General features: G+C 35.7%; 2 protein-coding genes across 3 annotated transcripts in view; one reads left to right on the forward strand and one right to left on the reverse strand.

The window, feature by feature from the left end:
* The window catches only part of LOC123664617 (flocculation protein FLO11), a 204,997-nt gene that overhangs the window by 31,458 nt on the left and 151,121 nt on the right, over nucleotides 1–22,418 (reverse strand). Inside the window, exons 4-5 of the mRNA XM_045599135.1 lie at nucleotides 10,108–10,192; nucleotides 7,969–8,185 (exon numbers count right to left, since the gene is read on the reverse strand). Of these exons, the coding sequence (XP_045455091.1) occupies nucleotides 7,969–8,185; nucleotides 10,108–10,192 (302 nt within the window). The remainder of the gene's footprint in view (nucleotides 1–7,968; nucleotides 8,186–10,107; nucleotides 10,193–22,418) is intronic.
* On the forward strand, nucleotides 14,423–21,375 carry LOC123664487 (phenoloxidase-activating enzyme-like). 2 transcript variants are annotated; one of them, XM_045599025.1, is made up of 6 exons: nucleotides 14,423–14,543; nucleotides 17,150–17,239; nucleotides 18,750–18,879; nucleotides 19,667–19,863; nucleotides 20,292–20,449; nucleotides 21,004–21,375. In XM_045599025.1, exons 1-6 carry the CDS (start codon nucleotides 14,477–14,479, stop codon nucleotides 21,268–21,270), a joined length of 909 nt encoding a protein of 302 aa, XP_045454981.1. In that variant the 5' UTR covers nucleotides 14,423–14,476; the 3' UTR covers nucleotides 21,271–21,375. The 2 variants fall into 2 exon arrangements, with proteins under 2 accessions (XP_045454981.1, XP_045454982.1); XM_045599026.1 differs by having other exon boundaries at nucleotides 17,156–17,239.

The following is a 22,418-nucleotide window of genomic DNA, read 5'->3' on the forward strand; positions in this document are numbered from 1 at the left end:
ATAAACTATAAGTGTACAAAATTTCATACTCCTCCGTCCGCGCAATTATCGTAAAAAGGGGTACAAAGTTTTGTTCGAACCCATAGCTATCACCTACCCAAGGTTGCCTGGAAGAAATCGCTGCATTAGTGACAAGGCCACTTCTTTTTCTGTTGATATGTAAATTGTTTTTTTTTTTTGTATACAATAAAGAGGATAAAAATTAAACAACTTTAATAAACTGCAGTTTGAATATTTGCATAACTGAATTTCTCCCGAGATTATCTTAAGCTGATTATAAATCAATTACATACATAGCACAATAGAAGTATTGGGCACTAGATGAATCACTCAACTTTGTTCCGTCATATTTTTAACCAACTTCCAAAAAAGGAGGAGGTTCTCAATTCGATTGCATTTTTTTTTTATGTATGTTACCATCAGAACTTTTGACTGGGTCGACCGATTTTGATGAATTTTATTTTAATTGAAAGGTGTTGCGTGTCATTTGGTCCCATTTAAATTTAATTCAGATCTCACAAGTAATTTTAGAGTTATATCTTATAATGCATGTTTATTCGAGTATTTTTTCGTCAACCTACCTTGTATTAAACCACATAACTTTTCACTGGGTTTTGTCGATTTTGGTGATTCTTACTTTACTTCATAGCTAATGATTGTCATGTTTGATCTAGACCTGATGTCTACTTTTTGAGTAATCTTTCATAGCGCGTATTTACTTGACTTTTTTTTGTCTACTGAAGTTGTATTACATGTAATAAAAGTCGGTTTTTTTTTTCGTTTAGAAGCAAACACAATTATTTCTCTTGTCTTTTTGATGTGAAGCATCTATAGGCGAGGGTAAACCTGATTGTTGGCGTGGCGATAAAGCTTTTTTTATATATATTTTTTATACAAAACCTGACAACGATTCAAATTTTGTAGGTTTAGTGATATGACTATTGCAACAAGTTGTGCATGGCTGGACTTTTTTGTCTATATTGTACGTTTCCGGACCTCGACACGTGATTTTCATCTTGCGTTTGATAAGGAACTTATAATAAGTAACTTACACATTCAAATTTTTGAAGTAAAACTTCTTTGTGCACTCTTGACTTGGGGAATAAGCTGGTGAATGCGTGACGGAGCGTTACGAAAAGTGTCATAGGACGAGGCGAACGGGACAAAATAGACTGGTGTGAGTAAACATTTTTTTTCGCTCTTACTTTCATATGAAGCCAGTTACGTTTCGTTTATCTAAGACACAGTGCAGGCCTATTGCTAAAGAGGTTTTAATTCTATCGTGTGGTCTAAAGCACACTCGTTTTTTTTTTTTGTTTCATGTACCATAGTAGTTTATTTTATTTTTATTTATTTATTTATTTTGTTTCAGACATAAGTAGTCCATATCTTAATGTTAGTATTACAAAAACAACTTATATCTAATGTTAGTAAATCAATATAAATATGAATAAAAGTAAATAAAGATATCAAACAACAAATAAAATCAATACAAATCCATAACAAGCAAAAGTAAAAAAGTAAAAGTAAAAGTAATAGCTATCTGGACACGACCCTCGTCAGTCAGAATGTAGCCGTATCCAGTGGCGCAGTATTGCTGAGTCCCAGCGGTCCGCCAGTGCACTCAGAATGCCGTTCGAGCTGGTTCGTAGCCTCCGGAGCATGGATGCACACCTCTTACGAATAATAGCCTTAAAGCTATCAACGCGCCTCGTAGTAAACATTTCGGAGGCACTGCAGTAACGCGGCAACTCGAGCAGCACTCTGAATGCATTGTTGTACTGGACTCTCAGGGCGTTGTACGCACGCTGCGTATACCTGACCCAAAGGCTGCAGGTGTAGAAGGATTGGCAATATGCCTTAAACAGAGTTACTTTTACACTATCACTACACCTTGCAAACCTTCGGGCCAGCATGTTGCAGCGCACGGCCAGTGCCCTGCGCTCTCGCTCCACATCCTCGTCATCACTGAGGTTGTCCGAAACCCAGTGACCCAGATACTTAAAACGTTCTACTCTATTTAAAGCAACACCTCCAAGATATAAAGGTGGCACATTCGCATAGACTTTCTTGCCGGCCTTAAACACTAGGAGTTCACTCTTCTTCGAGTTATATCTGAGTCCCTGGGCCTCAGCGTACCGTTCACAAATCCGCATTAATTTGCGCAGTGCACCTATAGACGGGCTTAACAGTACCATATCGTCAGCGTAACTGATGTTATTTACGCAGACGCCCCCGATATGACAGCCAATGTTGCTATTACTAAGCTCGGCAAGCAGCCCGTTCATATAAAGGTTAAACAAACGAGGAGAGGTCAAGCCCCCCTGTCTAACCCCACATTCCAACCCGTACATTTCTGAGTGCGTGCCCGCCCACTTTACAACATTCCGTTGGTTGTAGTACCAGTATTCTAGCACAGATGCAACCTCGCAGGGTACATCAGTCTCCTCCCTTAATTTTTTCCAGAGCACATCATACCGTATTGTATCAAAAGCTTTTGATAAATCCAGAAAACAGGCATAAACTGGAGTTTTTCTAGCTGTATAGTACTGTACAGTCTGCTTGAGGCATAGGATGGCACTCTCTGTAGAAAGACCCGGTCTAAAACCAAATTGGGAGTCTTGAAGCTTAATATGCCCCTCTAACTGCTTATCAAGCAGACTGTCCAGTACCTTAGCTATGACCGTAGCGAGTGAGATTGGTCTATAGTTGGACACATCGGATACATCCCCTGTTTTATTTTTCAATATAGGTACTACTATGGTGTACATAAGACCCTCTGGCAGATAACTGTGACTTATACATAAGTTAAAAAACATAGCGAGAACTCTAGACAAGTCAGGCTCTGCATACTTCAGATGCTCAATACTGAGCCCATCGTGACCGGGTGACTTACCTCGTACCATCTGACTTATGACCCTCTTTACATCGTTAGCGGAAAATCTAACGTTTATTGACTTCGGTTGCACAGTATTGAGCATCCGAGTACCGGAGCTGCTCGATAGATCAACCTTGAAATGTTGTCTAAAAAAGTTTGCTATATCACGGGGTTCGTGAAAGCCAGCAACGCTCGCAGGGCGGCTATTTGACTTTGGATTCAATTTGTTTGTTTTCTTCCAAAATTTACTAAAATTTTTACTTGCGTGATGTTGCGCTATGATATCTAACTTTATTTGATTTTCATTTTCCTGACACAATTTTAATTTTGACTTAAAAACCCGTCTGCTTTCCCTCATCTCCTCATAAACCGATCCCCCCTTTGGCTTACCCATAAGAAGCCAATTTTGATAGAATAATCGTGCCGTCCTGTGAGCGTCACTGACATGCATATTCCATCCCGGTACAGATCTATGTTTTCGAAAAGTAGGGCCCACATAGGAGTTCACAGCCGCCTCTCTAAGTATTTGCACTATGTTATCATACATTCGTTTTAAATCGTATCTATGTTTAATGTCACTACAGAAACCATCGGCGCATTCGCAAAAATGCGCAGGAAACACTATCTTACTAAGCTCATTTTGACATAACTTCGAGTATTTACTGGTCTGTTCTGAGCTTCTTTCCCCCCAAATAACTTTATTAACCCTGGTGTTAGGGGATGTCAACTTAGGCGTTATAAGTTGAAAATTACACTCAACAATTAAAGGCAAGTGATCAGACCAGTAAACATCATATAGTATCGCAACATTACAAATCGAGCGACTGGCCGCGTCGGTCGTCACGCAGTGATCGAGCCAGCGCCGACAGCCGTGCGCATCACTCACGAATGTATAACTGTCTAGAGGAAGTATTTCCATGTCCACACACGACCACTTTCGTTCGACACAGAAGTTCAATAGTTCGTTTGAAAATAACTCACCCGGGTGTGCATTAAAATCCCCAAGCACATACACAGCCTCCACGTCGTTGTTTTCTATTAACGCGTTTATTTCACTAAGACACTCCGTATATTCGAGTAAGTTTTCCGGTTTCGCGGTAGGCATGTACACCGACACAACTAAACTCGATCGATCACCGTGCACTATTTTAATAGCTGCCACTCGAACACTAGCACTAGTTAACGCGGTGACACACGGGAACGTTGACTTTCTCCATAGCAGAGCCACTCCACCGTACGGCCTGCCCCTCAATACTCCAACAGACGTATCTACAGCAGAGGTCCCGGTAAATGCAAACCCGTCGTCGATGGTACCCAGGTAGGACAAGTCATGTGGCAGCAACCAGGTCTCTTGCAGTGCAACGACATCTGCCTTGAGGCAGAGCTTTCTAATACATTCCGTGGATCTCACTACGCTCTTACAATTAAAACTTATTAATTTTATGGGCGTACTGTTATCCATTACGATGTTTTATTTACATATTTCTCGCTTTTCCCCTGACATTCTTCCGTTCCGATGAAAACTAATAAAACGACGGAACGATATTCCTTCTGGCCAAAAGTCCTCACACAAAAAAGTTTCAAGTTTGTATTGTGGTACAAAAATTTTAAAAGCACAATACGCTTTATCATGCCGCATATTCCACTTAGTTAACTTAACATCTAGACTTGTTTTATTTTTAATGTAATTGAAAATATCTTCTTCCGTTGTCTGTTTTGATACATTGTAAATGTATATAGGAACACTAATATCCGCAGCTCTAAAGTTATTTTCTGGCTGAACAACCGCTTTTCCTTTATTTCCCGTAAAGCGATTTCTATATTTTTTCCTTTGTACTTGCTGCCACTCACTCGTTTTCTGTTCATGTTTCCATTTCCCATTTTCCTTGGCTACGCTAGCAAACGATTTCACAGATGTTACAATTTTTGTTTCCGTATTTGATTCGCCCGCAAGTTCTAATGCATCGTTGTTTACATTACGCGTCGCAGCCGGCAGTGATAGCTCAATGGGCGGGCTAAGCGCGGGGTGCGGAGCGCGTGGCGATCGCAGCTGATTCATCGTAGGTTCAACGTTTTGCACGTCGTCAGCTGTTTCTTTGTTTCGTCGCGGTGTACAATTTATGTCCCTACCCTCTTTCATGTAAACGACATCATTCGATTTTATTATAGGAAATATTCCTGTTGGCCCACTATTTAATTCAAAACTATTAATTAAACATGCACCACGATTAGTATTTATAATGTTGTTGGTGTTACAGTTATAATCGAGCGGATTATTTATACTCGTACATTTTTGTTTTAATTCTAGCACTTCTTCTTTTGTTGCATAAATGTCTGTCATCCGATCTATGTCTTGTCTTAACTTAACAAGGTCCTTGAGAATCCGAGTAGCGTCCAGGTGATCGAACAAAACTGGGGGTAGTTTATGCAATTCCCGTGCCACAAAGACGGGAACTATCTCTGGATCGCTTTCTTTAAGACAGCAAATAATGTCCTCTATGTCCCTCACCACTTTTCCTTTCCGTTTTCTTACTTTCTTCTTGCTGTTCGCGATGGAATCAAAAAGTAAATTCTTTGCGACTGTAATTTCGTTCTCCGAAAATGCTGTTTCGCAGATTCGACATATACTGTCCTCGTCCATTACGTCTATTTTATTACAGACAAATGCAAGGACTTCATTAATAACTATATTACACGAATTGCATTTAACTGTTGTAATTACTTGTTCACCACTATCTTTCGCCTTGTGACTCATCTTCGCAACCGTCCGCTCGTAAGCGCAAGCGACAGACGATATCATAATTAAAGTATTCAGATTACGCTGAGACACCTCCTTTTGCAAACAAATTATATCCACAATCATGTTATACATTCTGCAATTTTTTAAATTATATTTACGAGGTCATTACTGCCATATTTACACCTATTAGATAGGGGTTACCGTAGCCTACAGAAGCCTGGAATACCAGAAGCATCGCAAGTGCGTTGCCAACCTATGTAAGAGCTCTGGGCTCCTTACTCACGAAAGGACTACTTGATATCAGGCAATTTAAGCTGTGATCGTTCGTAAAGTTGACTCCGAACCAAGCTCTCAATATCATGTAGGATGGAGAAAACATAACAGAGGTTGTTAGCCATTATTTAGCTGTAAAGTTAAGGTACTTCACCAGTCGGGCTGCTCCAGATTTTATTATTAATCAATTTTACATGATACAGGATATATTCTGCTCTGCCTCAATAGATTATGGAATAGTCTGGCCTTACACATAAGGGAGGCTAAATCACTGTTGACTTTTTAAAAACACGTTAAGAATTATTATCTTAAGATGGGGACGATTTAGTGAAATAAAAATAGGTAAAAAAAACTTTTTAAGTTAAACGGTTTTATGTTAAACATACATTGCAATGTTTAAAATAAATGTACTAAAAACCAAAAAATAATAAAATAGATACAGTCGTGGGAATTATAAACATATGCATAGACTAGACTAAAATAAAACCGTGGGGCACGTCAATTGTCTACAATCGTCAACATAAAACCGTTTAACTTAAAAAGTTTTTTTTACCTATTTTTATTTTCTAGTTTTTAGTTTTTATTTCGCATTCTGTTTAATTCATTTAGTGCTTCATTATTGCAAGGCCCATCTTAAATATTGAGGTTGTATAGTGCACTGTATTCTTCTTGTCAAGCCCTTTTATTTGATACCCATATTGGTGGGATTGATAAAAAATTGTTATCAGACATTTGGTAGCGGCGGCCAGCTTAGATTTCAATTTTGCATAGTAAATTGTATTCTACTTGTTGAGACCTTTCATTTGATACCCATATTGATGGGATCGATAAAACCTACGTTATCCGCCATTTTGTAGCGGCCGCCATCTTGTATTTCAATTTTTTATAGTATATTGTATTCTGCTTGTTGAGCCCTTTCATTTGATACCCATATTGATGGGATTGATAAAACCTACGTTATCCGCCATTTTGTAGCGGCCGCCATCTTGGATTTCAATTTTTTATAGTATATTGTATTCTGCTTGTTGAGCCCTTTCATTTGATACCCATATTGATGGGATTAATAAAACATAAATTATCCGCCATTTTGTAGCGGCGGCCATCTTGAATTTATAATGATAATGAATAAACATAATTGTATTGTCACCAAAATCCAAAGTGTATACAAAATTTCAGATTAATCGGTTGACAGGAAGAGGGTGAAATTTGAATTACTAAATTTGACCCAAGAATAATAAAAAATAAAACAAACGGGGTGAGCTAAATAAAACCGTTTAATATGGTGCAATTTCTTTTCTTTTTCTTCTCATCATTTTGTTTATAATATGTATATTTGTGTTTTTATCATTTTATTTAATTGTTATCTTCAATTTACGTTCATTGCTCACATACTTTATTAGTTTATGATAGAATATATATTATATTTTTATTCTTCTTTTTATTAATTTGTGTATTTTTTATAGTAATACTACTGATAATAACAAACTCTTTATTTTATTATAAATATTAGATTGAGACATTTTTATGTAAGTTTATTATACATCTACACCACCTACCCAATTAAGATAATAAGTTTTCTTTTACTTCACTGTCTGTAACTATCTTTGTACTTTGTTTGTAATATATTTGTGGTGTACAATAAAGTATAAAATAAAAATAAATAAATAAATGTTACCTGTGTTACATTAGCCTAACCCCACGGTATCAGTGTGCCTCCGACTTAACTTCATACGAAGATAATTAAACAATATATTTGAATATAAGAAACCCAGGTGTGCCCACAGCCTTATTTTCTCTGTACGGCACACGTGCAAGATTTCAACATCATTTCGGACGAAGATGGCAAGCAACGGAAAGCGACCACCGCAGAGACCACCGCAGCGACGGCCACACCGTGGAAACCTTTCTTCAACTTCGTTTTATTAAATCATTCTTCTACTTAACATCAGTAGGGAATCACCTCTTTAGTATTAAGTTTAATTATAATGTAGATTAATAAATTATTATAAGTAAATTGCTTTTTTTTGGCATCTGCGGCTGTAACAATCGTAACTCCTGTAAAAATATGTACATTTACCTGTAAACACACATCCGCCCGTCTCTTTACATCAGGCGTCGCCCTCCTCGCCTTCCTAGCGTGCCTCTGAGCGTCGTGAACCCTCCTCCGAAGCTCCGCGCGAGCCCTCTTACACTCGCGCGCGTGTTCTCGACTCAACGCACCGCCTCCATTGCAACCGCGACGCCACTCATCAGCGCGCTCCGACAGAGGCGTTATTAGACGATCCATTAGTGTACTGGAAAAAAGTATCAACAGAATTGAATGACTTCCCGTTTTGAAATCAGATAAAAATATACCTTATAGGGACTAGGGCCTGTCAGTTTGTATAACATTTGAATATATTTTAACAGAAGCAGTTATTATTGTGTTTCGTGCCCTATACCCAAAGGTTGTCGGGAAGAGATCGTTCTTTCAGCGATATGACCGCCTTTGTACATTTTATGTTCTTATTTTGTTGTTTCTTTTAATGGTGTACAATAAAGAGTATTATTATTATTACTGTATTCGCTCGCAAGCAAGAAACCGGCGTCAATATACATCAAGTTAACTCCTTCTTTGTATTATACAAAATAATGAAAATTCAGTTATAATAATTCAATTCAATTCATATGATTTTATTTGCAGGCAAACGAAAAAAACCGACTTCAATTATATCGACAAAGTAGTTAGACGAAAAATTAGTCAAGTTAATACGCATCATCAAAGATTACTCCAAAAGTTTTAATCAGATCTCGATGAAATTTAGATGGGACCACATGATAAACATCAGCTTTCGATTAAATTAAAAATTATCAAAATCAGTAAAAGTTATGCGGATTTCCAAGTTTCCCTCGATTTCTCTAGGATCCCATCATCAGATCATGGTACCAAACCAGGGATATCTCCTTTCCTACAAAAGACGAATTATCAAAATCGGTTCATAAACGACGTAGTTATCCCCGAAAATACATAAAAAAATATATATAGGTCGAATTGAGTAACCTCCTTTTTTTTAAGTCGGTTAAAAAGTATGCATTTCTTAACAATGTTTTGTCTATTTTTATTTATAACGTTATCACGTACAGCTATCGTCCATAAGCCAACTTTACAGACAAGCAATTTTTTATCTTTACATTTGTTGCACTATAATATGTAGAGTGGAACATACAAAAATAATGCTTAGCAGGAAATATGTATATGAATTGACATCAATTAACGAGTAATAATCATTTCCTCCAATCCATATTTGAAATTATCGAAAATGATTCCATGGACTTCAATGTAAAGTTTTCAAACGTTATAAAGAAATATTACATCAAAAACGGTAACTGTAACTGAATTCCGAAAATTCGAACATTTCAAGGAAATTACTTATTTCATATCCAACACTGGTGACCAATAATTTTATGAAAACAAGTATAATTTCAACAAGTAGAGCTTATCTTTTCTATCCAGCTAATAACGGCTCAATGATTTTTGTCACGCCGTTGAATGCTAATGTTTTGAGTTAAGATTCTTTGTAAATAAATAAATAAAAATAAGTAAAGTCTAATCGATGTAGTCGTAGATATATTTTCTCTGAATTTTGGCCTAACGGGTACTAATAATGCTCGCTGTCACGACTATCATAAGCACCAGATGAAATATTCATGGAAGGGAAACTGTCCACCAACACTTTTTTTATCTAAAACTTCTCCTTCACATATGGACACTAACGGACAAGTTCAGTGTACACTTCAGCCTGTAATATCCCACTACTGGGCATAGGCCTCTTTCCCCATGTGGGAGAAGGATCAGAGCCTAATCCACCACGCTGCTCCAATGCTAATTGGCGGATATATTCCCTACTATGTGTAACGATCGCTATCAGGTGTACATGATAACAACTGGGACCGACGGCTTAACGTGCTCTCCGAGGCACGGTGGGGAGACCCACAAGGACTGCTCAAACACCCAGACCACGACAAACATCTGTATGGCCAATACAAATATTTGTCATGTACGGGAATCGAACCCGGAACCGCCAGCGCAACAGCCACAAAACAGTGCTATAACCGTTGCGCCAACACGTCGTCAAGTTCAGTGTAATCAGAGAAAATTTTCAGACCTTATTATTTATATAAATTTATTTGTAAGATGATTTTTATCATTAAAACATTGGAAATAAAAGTGTCTCACCTGATAAATGTTTTCATTCTCGACTCGATGGCTCGGTGTCGTAGACATACTCGAGTCAGCGCAGTGCCTATTTCTTTTGTTGCTCCTGAAACAAAGAGGATTCTGTCGTTATTTTTACTCAATTATAACAAGTGACGTCGGTTACACGGAAATATAACTCTACGCTCAAATAATACTAGAAATAATATCAGAAGATTCCAAAACGATGTGCAATATTTATTTAGCATCAAAAATCACATTAAGATTATTTAGGCCGTAAAATGACGTGCTATTACTCGTATGAGTGCCAGTATAGGCAGTGTGATAATCAGTAAAGTTAACTGATCTGTCAACTATCGAATTGCACATGAAAATGCGCAGAACATCTTAAATTGTTCTTTTTCCCTTGAAAAAAAAATTATAATAAATCTAATACAGATATTAAATACGAAACAGGTTTATATTTTATGTTATTATATCATATTTGATACCCATGAGGTAGAAAAACCTAAACACTTAGGCAGCCATCTTTACAGGTTCGCCATATTGGACTTAGAGTAACTCCAACCTTTTTTCGAGTTACTCTCAATTTATCTGCATATTGTAGGAGTGCATTAATAATTAACTACTCCGCCATTTTGGGCGTGGACGCCATGTTTGATTTAGAATGACGTCACATAACTAAACATGCATTGTAAACTAAACGTGTATACAAAATTTCAGCTCAAACTGTTAAAGATATATGCTTTAAAATTGAGTTCCAAGAGTCCAACCAAACATACATACTTACACAAATTGTAAGTTAAATAAATATAATCACGTCACCCGCACAGGTTCATAGTAGATCAGCAAATATTATGCCAGTAGGTATGTCACGTATTTTCTGAAATATTAAATTTTCTCAAAATTTTGTGTGATCGACTTTTCTTGCAATTCTTATGGTGATATACTGTATTGTACTACTAAGCCTACAATAACCCAAATCTGGACAAAGATCTCTCATCCTCGATAGGATGTTAAAAAGCTTAATCCGGTATGCTAATCCACTGTATATTCTCAAATATTACAATTATTGTTGATAATTTATACGAAAATTTAAATATTTATGGTAAATATAACGGTGTCAAAATAAAAATAAAAATTAGATGCGTTTTTTTTTCTGCTTCACCATCAAACTACTGCTATTTGATCTGTTTAATATTCTACTAGCAACCTATAAAATGACAGTTCTAGCTTATTAGATGAGGCAAAGCAGGTTCTGAGAACCTGTTTAATATTATGCTACTAAAGTCTCTGGTATAGTTTTAGTTACTTCTGATAAACATAATAAAGTTTCAGAAATCAGTGCAATTGGCTTCAACACGACACTGAGATTCCGATACATATTATTCTCTGGAACATTTTATACAAATTATTGCTTATTCCTCTAATGCATATAATATGAATCGGTACTTGAATACAATATATATTCCAATTAAGACCTACGTTCCGTATCGTCTAGTTCTCAATACCATCAGATCAGTAATACGCATCTGTGTAGTGATAGCTAGATAAAATTTTTATCTTATAGAAATTTACATACATCAATAATAATAATACATTTTATTGTATACCAAAACAGAAATATTACATAACAAATTGATTTCAATGTGATGAAAATGTCATAAAGTAAGGGCTTAAGGGCGTAAGGCTTTATCGCTGAAAAGCGATCTCTTCCAGGCAACCTAGGTGTTGTTTTATAAAAATAAATTCAGTTGTAAATGACGAGTCGTTACATTTTACAACACTAAGGACAGAGGAGATGGTATTGTGTCGGTGGATGTGTAAAAATTGTCATATAAAAATTTAAAGTGTGACATAAGCGTGTAAACATTCTTATATATACACATATATCCATACAAGTCTATATACGTATGTAAGCACTTATCGGTCGGGATCAACGTCACCTACCTGTGCCGTGAACTTGTTTCAACCACATTAACGACACACATCAACGAAAACAAAAAATAAATAAATAAATACGATTTACAACTTCAGATTCGATTCACATTAATTAAGATTTAAATTTTTAATTAATAGCATCGAATATCGTATATTACTTATTATTTTTCTTTCCTAATCGATACATTAATGGAGTCAACAAAAGCTAGCTCGTTTATGCAGTTTGCCCTGCTTTCTGCTGAAGTTTGATGTAATATACATATGTATGTATCGCTAACGCGCTTAGGGACACCAATGCACTTAAGATCGCCAACGCGCTATGGTCGGCAACACGCTAGGGTCGGCAATGCGCTAAAAGGTCGGCAACGCGCTAGGGTTGGGAATACGCTTATAACATTACAGGCGTCCATAAACTACCATTAACCGCTAACAATTGTACATATGTTTTCCACACTAGTGGTATAGAACGTTGCTTCGAAGGACCCCTACGACTGTATAAATAATTTAATTAATTATGCATGAAAGCATATTAATATACAAACAATAAAAAAAACATCAAAACACGTAAATATTATTCTACGCAGAATCATCTCATCTGATTAAGGTTGTTGAACTCTATTCCATACACCTGCTGCCTGTCCATAGAAAGAAGTTTTATTGCAAGCTTAAATTTTATTTTATCTCAACCTGAGAAACATTAATGGAGACTTAGTATCCGATGCCAATACACAATCAAGTTTAGTAATTAATTAAAATTATGTTTTGATTTTTTTTTTTATTTGCTAACATAACTGCTTTTACAAAGAAAAAATTAAAACACGTTTAAAGTGGAATGATTTCAAGTATAAATATTATCATTTTTTTTCATTGGAATTATCAGATTGATGGCTGTATAGCATTATGAATAAACAATACTACTTTTAAATCTATATATTTATACGTGAAGCAAAAACTTTGTAACCCTTTTTACGAAAATGCGTGGACCGATTAAATTTCGCACATTTATAGTTTATATAGAGAAAGAGTGCAGAATACTAATTTTTTTTTTTCAACTTATGCATAAAAATATTTTAATCAATAAAAAAATAATTACACACACTACCATGTATGTATTTGCACACATAGCATATTATACTCTTTTGTTGATTGTCAAAGTCGTAGTCAAATTTAAATTTTTTCTAAAAGGTTTAAGTGGAAATGGACTGGTCACCTGTGTCGCAGGGACGATGATCACTAGAGCAGACGCAACTTGGAGTGGAGACCGCGTGTGCAAACGCAGTGTGGGACGTTCTCCGGCGCGCTGGACAAGATTGCCGGTGAAGGCTGGACGGAGATTGCGGAAAACCGGGATGTTCGGCTAACTTGGGGAGGCCTACGACACCTATCACCGGTTTTGAACCGCATCTCTCTCATTTGAAAAGGTCATTGCAGGAAATATCTTGCTCAAAATCTGTTGCAGCCCAGCTGCGAAGTAGCTTACATAAGATCACAGCCAAATAACAGTACCCCTAAATAGTATTGTGTTTCTGTGGGTAGTGAGCAATAAAAGCTCCTGGGGATACCCTGTGCTGACAGCAAGGCGCTTGTGGTATTCTTGGTACTGCAGGTGTCCACGTGCTACGGTAACCGTTTACCATCAGCCAGGCCGTATGTTTGTAAGCAGTTTACCAGCCAAAAGATTAAAAAAAATCCCATAAACACGCAGAATTTGCCTTACAACGTATAACAATATCGCTCGCTTCAGCCTGTAATATCCCACTACTGGGCATAGACCTCTTTCCCCATGTAGGAGAAGGATCATAGCTTAATCCACCACGCTGCTCCAGTGCGGGTTGGCGGATATATTCCCTACTATGAGTTACGATCGCAATCAGGTGTACATGATAACAACCGGAACCGACGGCTTAACGCGCTATCCGAGGCACGTTGGGGAGACCCACTAGGACTGCACAAACACCATAACAATACAACACAATACAAGTGTAAAACACGAATAAACATATATTGGCAAAACGATTTCTATTCAAAGAATCATGCAACAATGAATCAAAAGTTGATACTTTTTTTTACGTGATATCAAAATCAAAATTACTTCATTCGAGTATATATATAAAAAGGACTTTTGAATTATCATTTTACGAATTAAAATTATACTATTTTTAATAAATTAATTACGGAATGTAGATTCTACAAAAGAAAATCGGTAAAAATTCTACACTTACTATTTTTATTTTTATTTTTATTGTATTAGTAGGATCTTGCATGAAATACAGTTCCACTAAATTATCTTTATCGTTGCTATAATCATGAGCCGAATATATGCTTCAGCTATTAAAATATTTTTTTAAATAAAGTTAAAATTTATTTTTTTCTGGCAATATAAAACCTGATGTGTCTCATATAAAAGCTAGTCGAAGACAGACGTCCGTGCCGATCGTACAAGTAGACAATGTTACCTCAAAAGAGTCACCTTTTAATTTTTACGCTTGTGTCCGCCTTTTGCACTGCACTAGCAGGTAAGTCAAGGCTGTATATTAAAAAAGCTCTATATATATTACGTTATGAATGTTTATTTACTGGTTTTAAGATAAGGTATAGACAGTAATTAAAGTATTTTGAAAAATGCTTAGGTACAAGCTAATGCTACTAAATTTAAGTCTTTTTTTAAAAAAAATCTGTAGTATTTATAATACTGTTCTCCTGTGCTCCTTTGCTTCTAAATGTTACCAAACACCTAGAGGCAAAGAAATTCATTAAAGGTTCTAGCTTTTCGACTGTTACGATGAAAAGATCCTTGTCGTGTGGTGAGATGCTCTCAGTTTGGTTTGAGTTATAATTACCGTCTTAAAATATACTTTCAAAATGACAATACTTGGCTAATATATTTGGATTATACGCCAAAATATCTGAGATGTCGATTAATATCTTAGACGCCAAGCTGCCTGTTTTGTATGGTACTAATTACAACAAGCAAACTTTTTTATTAATATTCGCTTCAGCCTGTAATATCCCACTACTGGGCATAGGCCTCTTTCCCCATGTAGGAGAAGGATCAGAGCTTAATTCACCACGCTGCTCCAATGCGGTTTGGCGGATATATTCCCTACTATGAGTTACGATCGCTATCAGGTGTACATGATAACAACTGGACCGACGGCTTAACGTGCTCTCCGAGGCACAGTGGGGAGACCCACTAGGACTGCACAAACACCCTGACCACGGCAAACACCTGTATGGACAATACAAATTTCTGTCATGTGCGGGGATCGAACCCGCAACCGCCAGCGCAACAGGTGTACCTGTCCATCCATGGCTGTAACCGTTGCGCCAACGCGGCCGTCTATTTCTTTTTAGACAGTCATAAATAAAAAAATAAGTAACCTTTTAAGAGAATTTTAAAACAAAACTAATTTTTTTCTGATCTCCGCTCCCGAAATTATCCCAATCGGGATATCTTATGATTATTATTGTGCAAGATAACAACACATCGATCGATGGTTTTAAATGGGAAATTACAATAAAATAATTAATTAATTTTTATTTCAATTTTTTTTTATCTGTTATATTTTTTGTGTAATTTTTCATCAAGAGAATCTATCTCTTAATACCTCTACGTACCTCGACCTTACAGAAGATCACAGCTAAATAATACTGATTTCAAACAGTGTTATGTTCCTGTAGTGAGTAGGGTGACAGTAACTCCGGGTGGGGTTTGAGGGTCGGCAACGTGCCTGTGATGCTTCTGGCGTTGCAGGCGTCAGGCTACGGTAATCGCTTACCTTCATGTGAGCCGTACGCTTGTTTGCCTACCTAGTTATATACAGTAGGTATAAGTTCCTTAGTCGTGAGGCTTCCGTTACGTTTCGCCCATATGCTGCAAAAACAAGAACCGTGAATTCGGAATATATTATTATTTTGGATAGAAGAAAAAATAAATTTAAATTAATTGAAATCAATTTAATGGCAATTTCATTTTCATTACAATTATCAGTTATTAATTTTTATTATCACGCTTAGGTAAGAGCTAAAAAATTGTGTAGTTTTTACTTTTTTGACACTTGTAAAAAATTGTCTTTGAATTCTGATTGATATTCAGCTGTGACATTATAAATTTGCCATTTTAATACTAACACGATTTTAATGTGTATGGTTTCAGCTCATCTAACGGTTAATATTTTTTGTTAACAATTCACTTTGCTGTGTCAAAATGTTTCTAACATTGCAAAACATTTGTATCAGAATCCGTACGTACGTTCAAAAAGCCAAATCTTTTTCCTTCGACTACATACGGGAATAAAAAAAAATTTTAGTCAGGAATACAGAAAAATGGTCACACTTTTTACCCAGCGAAGAATGCGGGAACCGTGTATAAAGAAGGAACGTTTACTGTAATTAAAAAAAAATATTACTTCAAATCGATTGTTACTACGCTACATATAAAATCAAGTTGTATGCTGTTTAACTCGACTGCCTTGCAAGAATTAATACATATGTATGTGCCGATTGCCATTTCCATTCTAATGCGATATACAAATTAGATCATCATATTAATGTAACCTGTTCTCATCGATTCGCATAACACTGCTTTTAGCTGCACATTTACTAGTTATTATAATTTTATTGTCAATTAAGTTTCACGATAGATTGGTAACCATTATACTCATGACATGAGCGAGTTTATCTTTTATTATTATGTATTTTTAACAATAATGTAATTTATTAACCTCTCAATTCGTATTTTATTATTTATGATGTTTTTATTTTTTTATATACGTATTTATTATTACATATTTTTAAACGCCTTTTTGTACATAATTAAACTGTATCAGTCACGTGCATGTTTTATCGAAAAAGGCCGACCAATCCTAACTTTTGATAATGTTCCACGTTCACACGAGTAGATGCACTAAAGCTTATTTTGTTCACGTAATTAAGTGTTCATTTAAATCGTGTTCAATTATGATATATTTTTCTCATTCATTTATAAAATGTAACATACGTTTTTGAACTTTGACATAATAAAATAAAATAAAGATAGACCATATCTATACATATAATCTAATAATTATATTATACTGTCCAGTATTATGATGTTTATACCTTAAAATAACTATTGTTTCAGAAACAGAAACATGCGGACAAACAGACAAACCGCCCAGCCCCACATCGGAGTGCTGTGGTTTAGACCTTGCTGATGATCATCGTAAAACAAGTAAGTTCTTCAGGTCCAAACCACTTTTCATACTTTGGAATAGTAATATTACGGAGCTCCGTAACGGAATCTATCGTATATCCGAAATAAGCAAATATCCGTAACCGTAACCGGAACGAATGTTTCAGATAATTTCGAATAGAGCGACGAAGTCTAAAAAACATGTTATAAGATGTTTTTTTTTTCTCTATTTGTCAAGTCGACACACACGCTACAGAGCCGCACATATTCCATTTGATTATCTTTCTTTGATAAATAACTCTACAGATAGTGGTACCGGAATATCCGAAACCGATATAATATTATTCAAATATTCGCATCCGTTACCGAATCATAAAATGGCATATCCATTACATCCTTGCTTTGGAACATATTGTTTATTTCTAACACGTACTCCTCGCATAAACCAATTTCGATTAACAAAATAAGCTACCCCCTATTTTGACGTTTACCTTAATTCCCAAAAGACCCACTCGGATACCCCTTTAGGGATTATCCTTCGTTTTGTAAAGGGCAGAAACCCATTGAATAAGATAACCCATTAACAGGCTTCATTAAATAATTACTTGATACAGTTAACCCTTCATGTTTGGGGATGAGGTTACCGTGTTGGATGAGTTAATCATAAGTTATGTAATTGTAAATGTCACAAAAGTACATAGTTATTTTCATTTCCCCGGGCTAATTATGGAAAAAGACAGCATACTCGTAATACAAAAATAGGTTCCAATGTCGATAAGTAAGAAATTATTTCTCGTTTACTCTTTACAGAACACATTCTTCACTTATTTAATTTTATCGATAAGATTGATTTTGTGGTTTGGGTTTTCATTACAAATTAAAAACCTCCCATTTTGTAACAAAGGGACATACATTTTATTGGTATAAATATTTTTATAAAGCAATTATGAGCAACTCTATTTATTGATGTTAATTATAATCCCGGATTTATCGTCTTTTATTCGTTTATCAGTAAAACATAACTTATACGCATACAAAGCAAGTAATAAAGCTTCCATATTTATCATATTACATTATGAATAAATTAAATAATTTTGCAATTAATATTATTCAAAAGTACGTTTCTGTTTCATATGTTATCGTATATTATCACTAAACAGTGGAACAGCGTGGTCGATTCATCTTCCTTCTTTTTCATCATATCATCATACATTTTCAAAAATTAATCGCCGACGATAGGTATGTACGGATATCACTTTTGAACAACTACACAAAAAAAAAAATTGTGTTCCTAATGTCTGGCTTAATGGCTTACGTTAACTTGTAAATTTGAACGCGACGTTTTAATTTCGCATCGCATTCAAAGGACTCCGCCCTTAGGACGATTACGCCCGTTTTAATTTACTAAAAGTTGGTAACATTGGTCAAGGTTCGTGCCTAAGGCCTAGTGACAGCAATGTCTCAATACTTTCTTAATGAGAATAGACTAAAGTCATGCAGTATAGTTACAAATATACAAAACACTAAGAAACTATTAAATCTTTTCCAGGCGGAGACGCGGCTATCAACCAGTTTCCCTGGCTGGCTCTGATCGAAGCTAATGGAAGGCCGACCTGTACAGGCGTAATCATCAGCTCAAGATACGTATTGACAGCTGCTCAGTGCTTATATCAATCTCCGTGAGTTGATTTTGTTTTTTAATTTGGATAATATTCTCAATTCGCAAAATCAAAGCTGATTGTAAATTTTGATACACGGTTCAGCCCATTACAACAGAGCGGCTGTTGCCGACTTATATATAATATCTTAGATTAGTATTTACACTCTACCAATACTATTATATACATGCAAAAGTTTCTGAGGATATGTGAATGTGTGCTACTCTTTCACGCAAAAAATAATTATTGTAAATTAAAATCAATATACGTAAAGACGTATATTGATTCAATATCTATATACCTATGTAAACACTCTACTTTGCTACGTACTTGATATGTAGATTACTGGATTTTCAGAATAAGACATACGCTTCAGCCTGTAATATCCCAATACTGGGCATAGGCCTCTTTCCCCATGTGGGAGAAGGATCAGAGCTTAATCCACCACGCTGCTCCAATGCGGGTTGGCGGATATATTCCCTACTATGAGTAACGATCGCTATCAGGTGTACATAACAACCGGGACTAACGGCTTAACGTGCTCTTCAAGGCACGGTGGGGAGACCCACAAGGACTGCACAAATACCCAGACCACGGCAAACACCTGTATGGTCAATACAAATGTTTGTCATGTGCGGGGATCGAACCCGCAACCGCCAGCGCAACAGGTACAATCCATGGCTGAAACCTGTTGCGCTAACGCGGCGTCATAAAAGCGTCAATAAGACATACTTATTAGGAATGGAAATTACGCGACTGAAACCGCAATATGCAACGCAGCTAGCACGTATGTACATATTTCTTACAGGACAAACGTTCGTCTCGGAGAATTCAACAAAACAAATTCTGGACCTGACTGTTTGATGGTCGGCGGGAAGAAGATCTGCAACGGCGGCGCCATCACCATCGCAATAGAGGCTACAGCCTCACATGCCCATTACAATCAAGACTACCACGGTCACGACATTGCGATCCTAAAACTTGCCAAGCCAGTTCCTTACAACGGTAAACATATTTAAAGACAACAACTTAAACAAATTAATGAAAAAGTAATTTATACGAATGTCAAAAGTTAGTATTTTATCGCGCTGGACGTACCATGTCATTTCATGTCAATTGAAGGGCTATTTGTATTTGCGAGGAAATTGTAGCCCTTAGTAGTGTTATAATTTCCTCAAATTATCAAAGTATTAAGGAAAATTAAACATTTTTTTATTTATTTCTTTGTTATGATGAAAATCATTAAAATTAAATTTAAAAAATAAGGTAACAGCCAACCACACACCCAATAACAAAATTACACATAAGTAAGTGAAGAAATGTAGATTAATATAGACAAATGAAAATAAATAATTAGTCTGAAGTTTTAGACAAATCAAAAATATATCAAGAAAGTCAAACTTTTACTAAACTATTATTTTTATTAATTTCAGAATTCATAAGACCGATCTGTCTACCGACATCCGACATAACAGTTTCTCCGCCAGAAAATCTGAGGCTGATCAACGCCGGCTGGGGCAGCAAGCCATCGAGCGATCAAGAAGAAGATGTTGTGAAGCATTACGTCGAGCTACCGTATGTTCCTCTGAAGGTAAACAATGAGATTCTTACGACTTTATTACAATAGAAGCTATATGATACGGTATGGTATGAATGATTATTTTATTTATTTATTTATTCTTAATGTACACCGAAATACAGACACATATAAAGAAAAATACAATACAAGATGTACAAAGGCGATCTTATCGCTAAATAGCGATTTCTTCCAGATAACCTTTGGTTACTGGACACGATACAGTAGCAGCGGTTAGAAGTGTGCACAAATTAAGGAGGAAAAATCAATAATAACTAGATAAAAACTACGATATGATACACTTACATAATTGGATGAATGGTATTCTCGCAGTGATACAGTAATCTCTAAGCCAAGAAAGCTTCCATAGAATAATAGTAACCTGTGTAGTAATTTAAATTGTGTTTGCAGATAAAAGTGTAGTGGCTTCAGTCTTATTAGTAGTAAAGTAATTCCTGATTTTGATTGTTTAAATTTATAGTAGTAAAGTAATTTTTGATTTTGACTGTTTAAGTTAAGTAAAATATTTGAAAGCTCAATGTTAATAATAGTCCTTTTTTTCATTCCAGCGCTGCAAAGAAATATATAAGGATATATCACATAGATACTCCTCGACTATCAGCGAAAAGCACATATGCGCTGGAGGAGAGAAGGGTTTAGACTCTTGCAGAGGAGACGGGGGCGGCCCTCTGATGTTCGAAGAAGGTGGACGCTACTCGCTAGCCGGTATCGTCAGCTTCGGTGCGGTACCCTGCGGTAGAGTTGGAGTACCGAGTGTTTACACTAAAGTCTTTTACTACCTACCTTGGATAAATAACGTTACTTCGACGCTCTAAAAACAATAGGAATGGCGAGAATGTGATAATAGATTTCTTTAAACTTTTTTTATTAGACATATTGGAGTGAATTTTAATGAATTTAATAAATGTACGAAAAGAGTATTTTGTTTTTTCTTTTTTTTTTTGCTAAGAAAAGAACTGTAAAGGAAAATAGACTAGCCCGTTGGCGCAGTTTGTAGTGACCCTGCTTTCTGCTCCAAGGGTTGTGGGTTCGATTCCCACCCCGAATCTGGGTTGTAATATAAATATGTATTTATATATTTATTTATATATTTATTTATATATTTATTTATATATTTATATATGTATTATTTATAAGTATGTTTATCGAAAAAAAAAAATATGTAGCTGTATACCAGTCGGCTGTAACCTATAACACAAGCATTAAGTTGCTTACCTTAGGAACAGACGACCGTGTGTGTATTGTGTTAAAAAATAAAAAAAAATAAAATAATAAAAAAAAAATAAAAAATAAAAAAAAATAAAAAAATTACATTTTAACATACATATCACACAACTACATTAATTTCAAAACAATTAGTAGTAGTTGTTGTAACAAGTACCTAAAATTTAAGTTATTTGTATACCGTATACAAGGAAAAATATTTTCCTTCATAATCGGTTTAATTATGTACGGATAAAACATCTCTGTTGTTATGGTTCCCCAGTACCTACGTATTAAATTTCATTACTATTGCAATGAGTTCAACAATTTTTCCGTGAAACAGTAAAAAATATCCATCTATGTAATATCCTCGCAACATTTCGCATTTATAATGTCATTAGGATAGGATAAAAAAATAATGTTACGAAAAGTATGTAACGTAAAAAATAAGTTTTTGTAATGTTATGGCGAAGTTCTTTGGCGAAACAGATAATAGCTGTTATACTAGTAGATCTTCTTTTTCTTTGGCTTTAGCTTCCTTGCGGAATGTACTAGTAGATCAAAAAAGCGCGAGGGCCAGATTTTCATCATTTCATGGAGCTTATTTTTTTCATATGTTTTAAAGCTCGCACATGATAAATGTTTTAACTGAGGTAGGGCACAGCAGGAATTTCCTGCTCAAAATAAGAAGCAGCCCGACTGGGGTAGTACCTCGACCTTACAGAAGATCACAGCAAAATAATACTGCTTTCAAGCAGTA

The sequence above is a fragment of the Melitaea cinxia genome, chromosome 22 (assembly GCF_905220565.1).
Source record: "Melitaea cinxia chromosome 22, ilMelCinx1.1, whole genome shotgun sequence".
NCBI lineage: Eukaryota > Metazoa > Arthropoda > Insecta > Lepidoptera > Nymphalidae > Melitaea > Melitaea cinxia.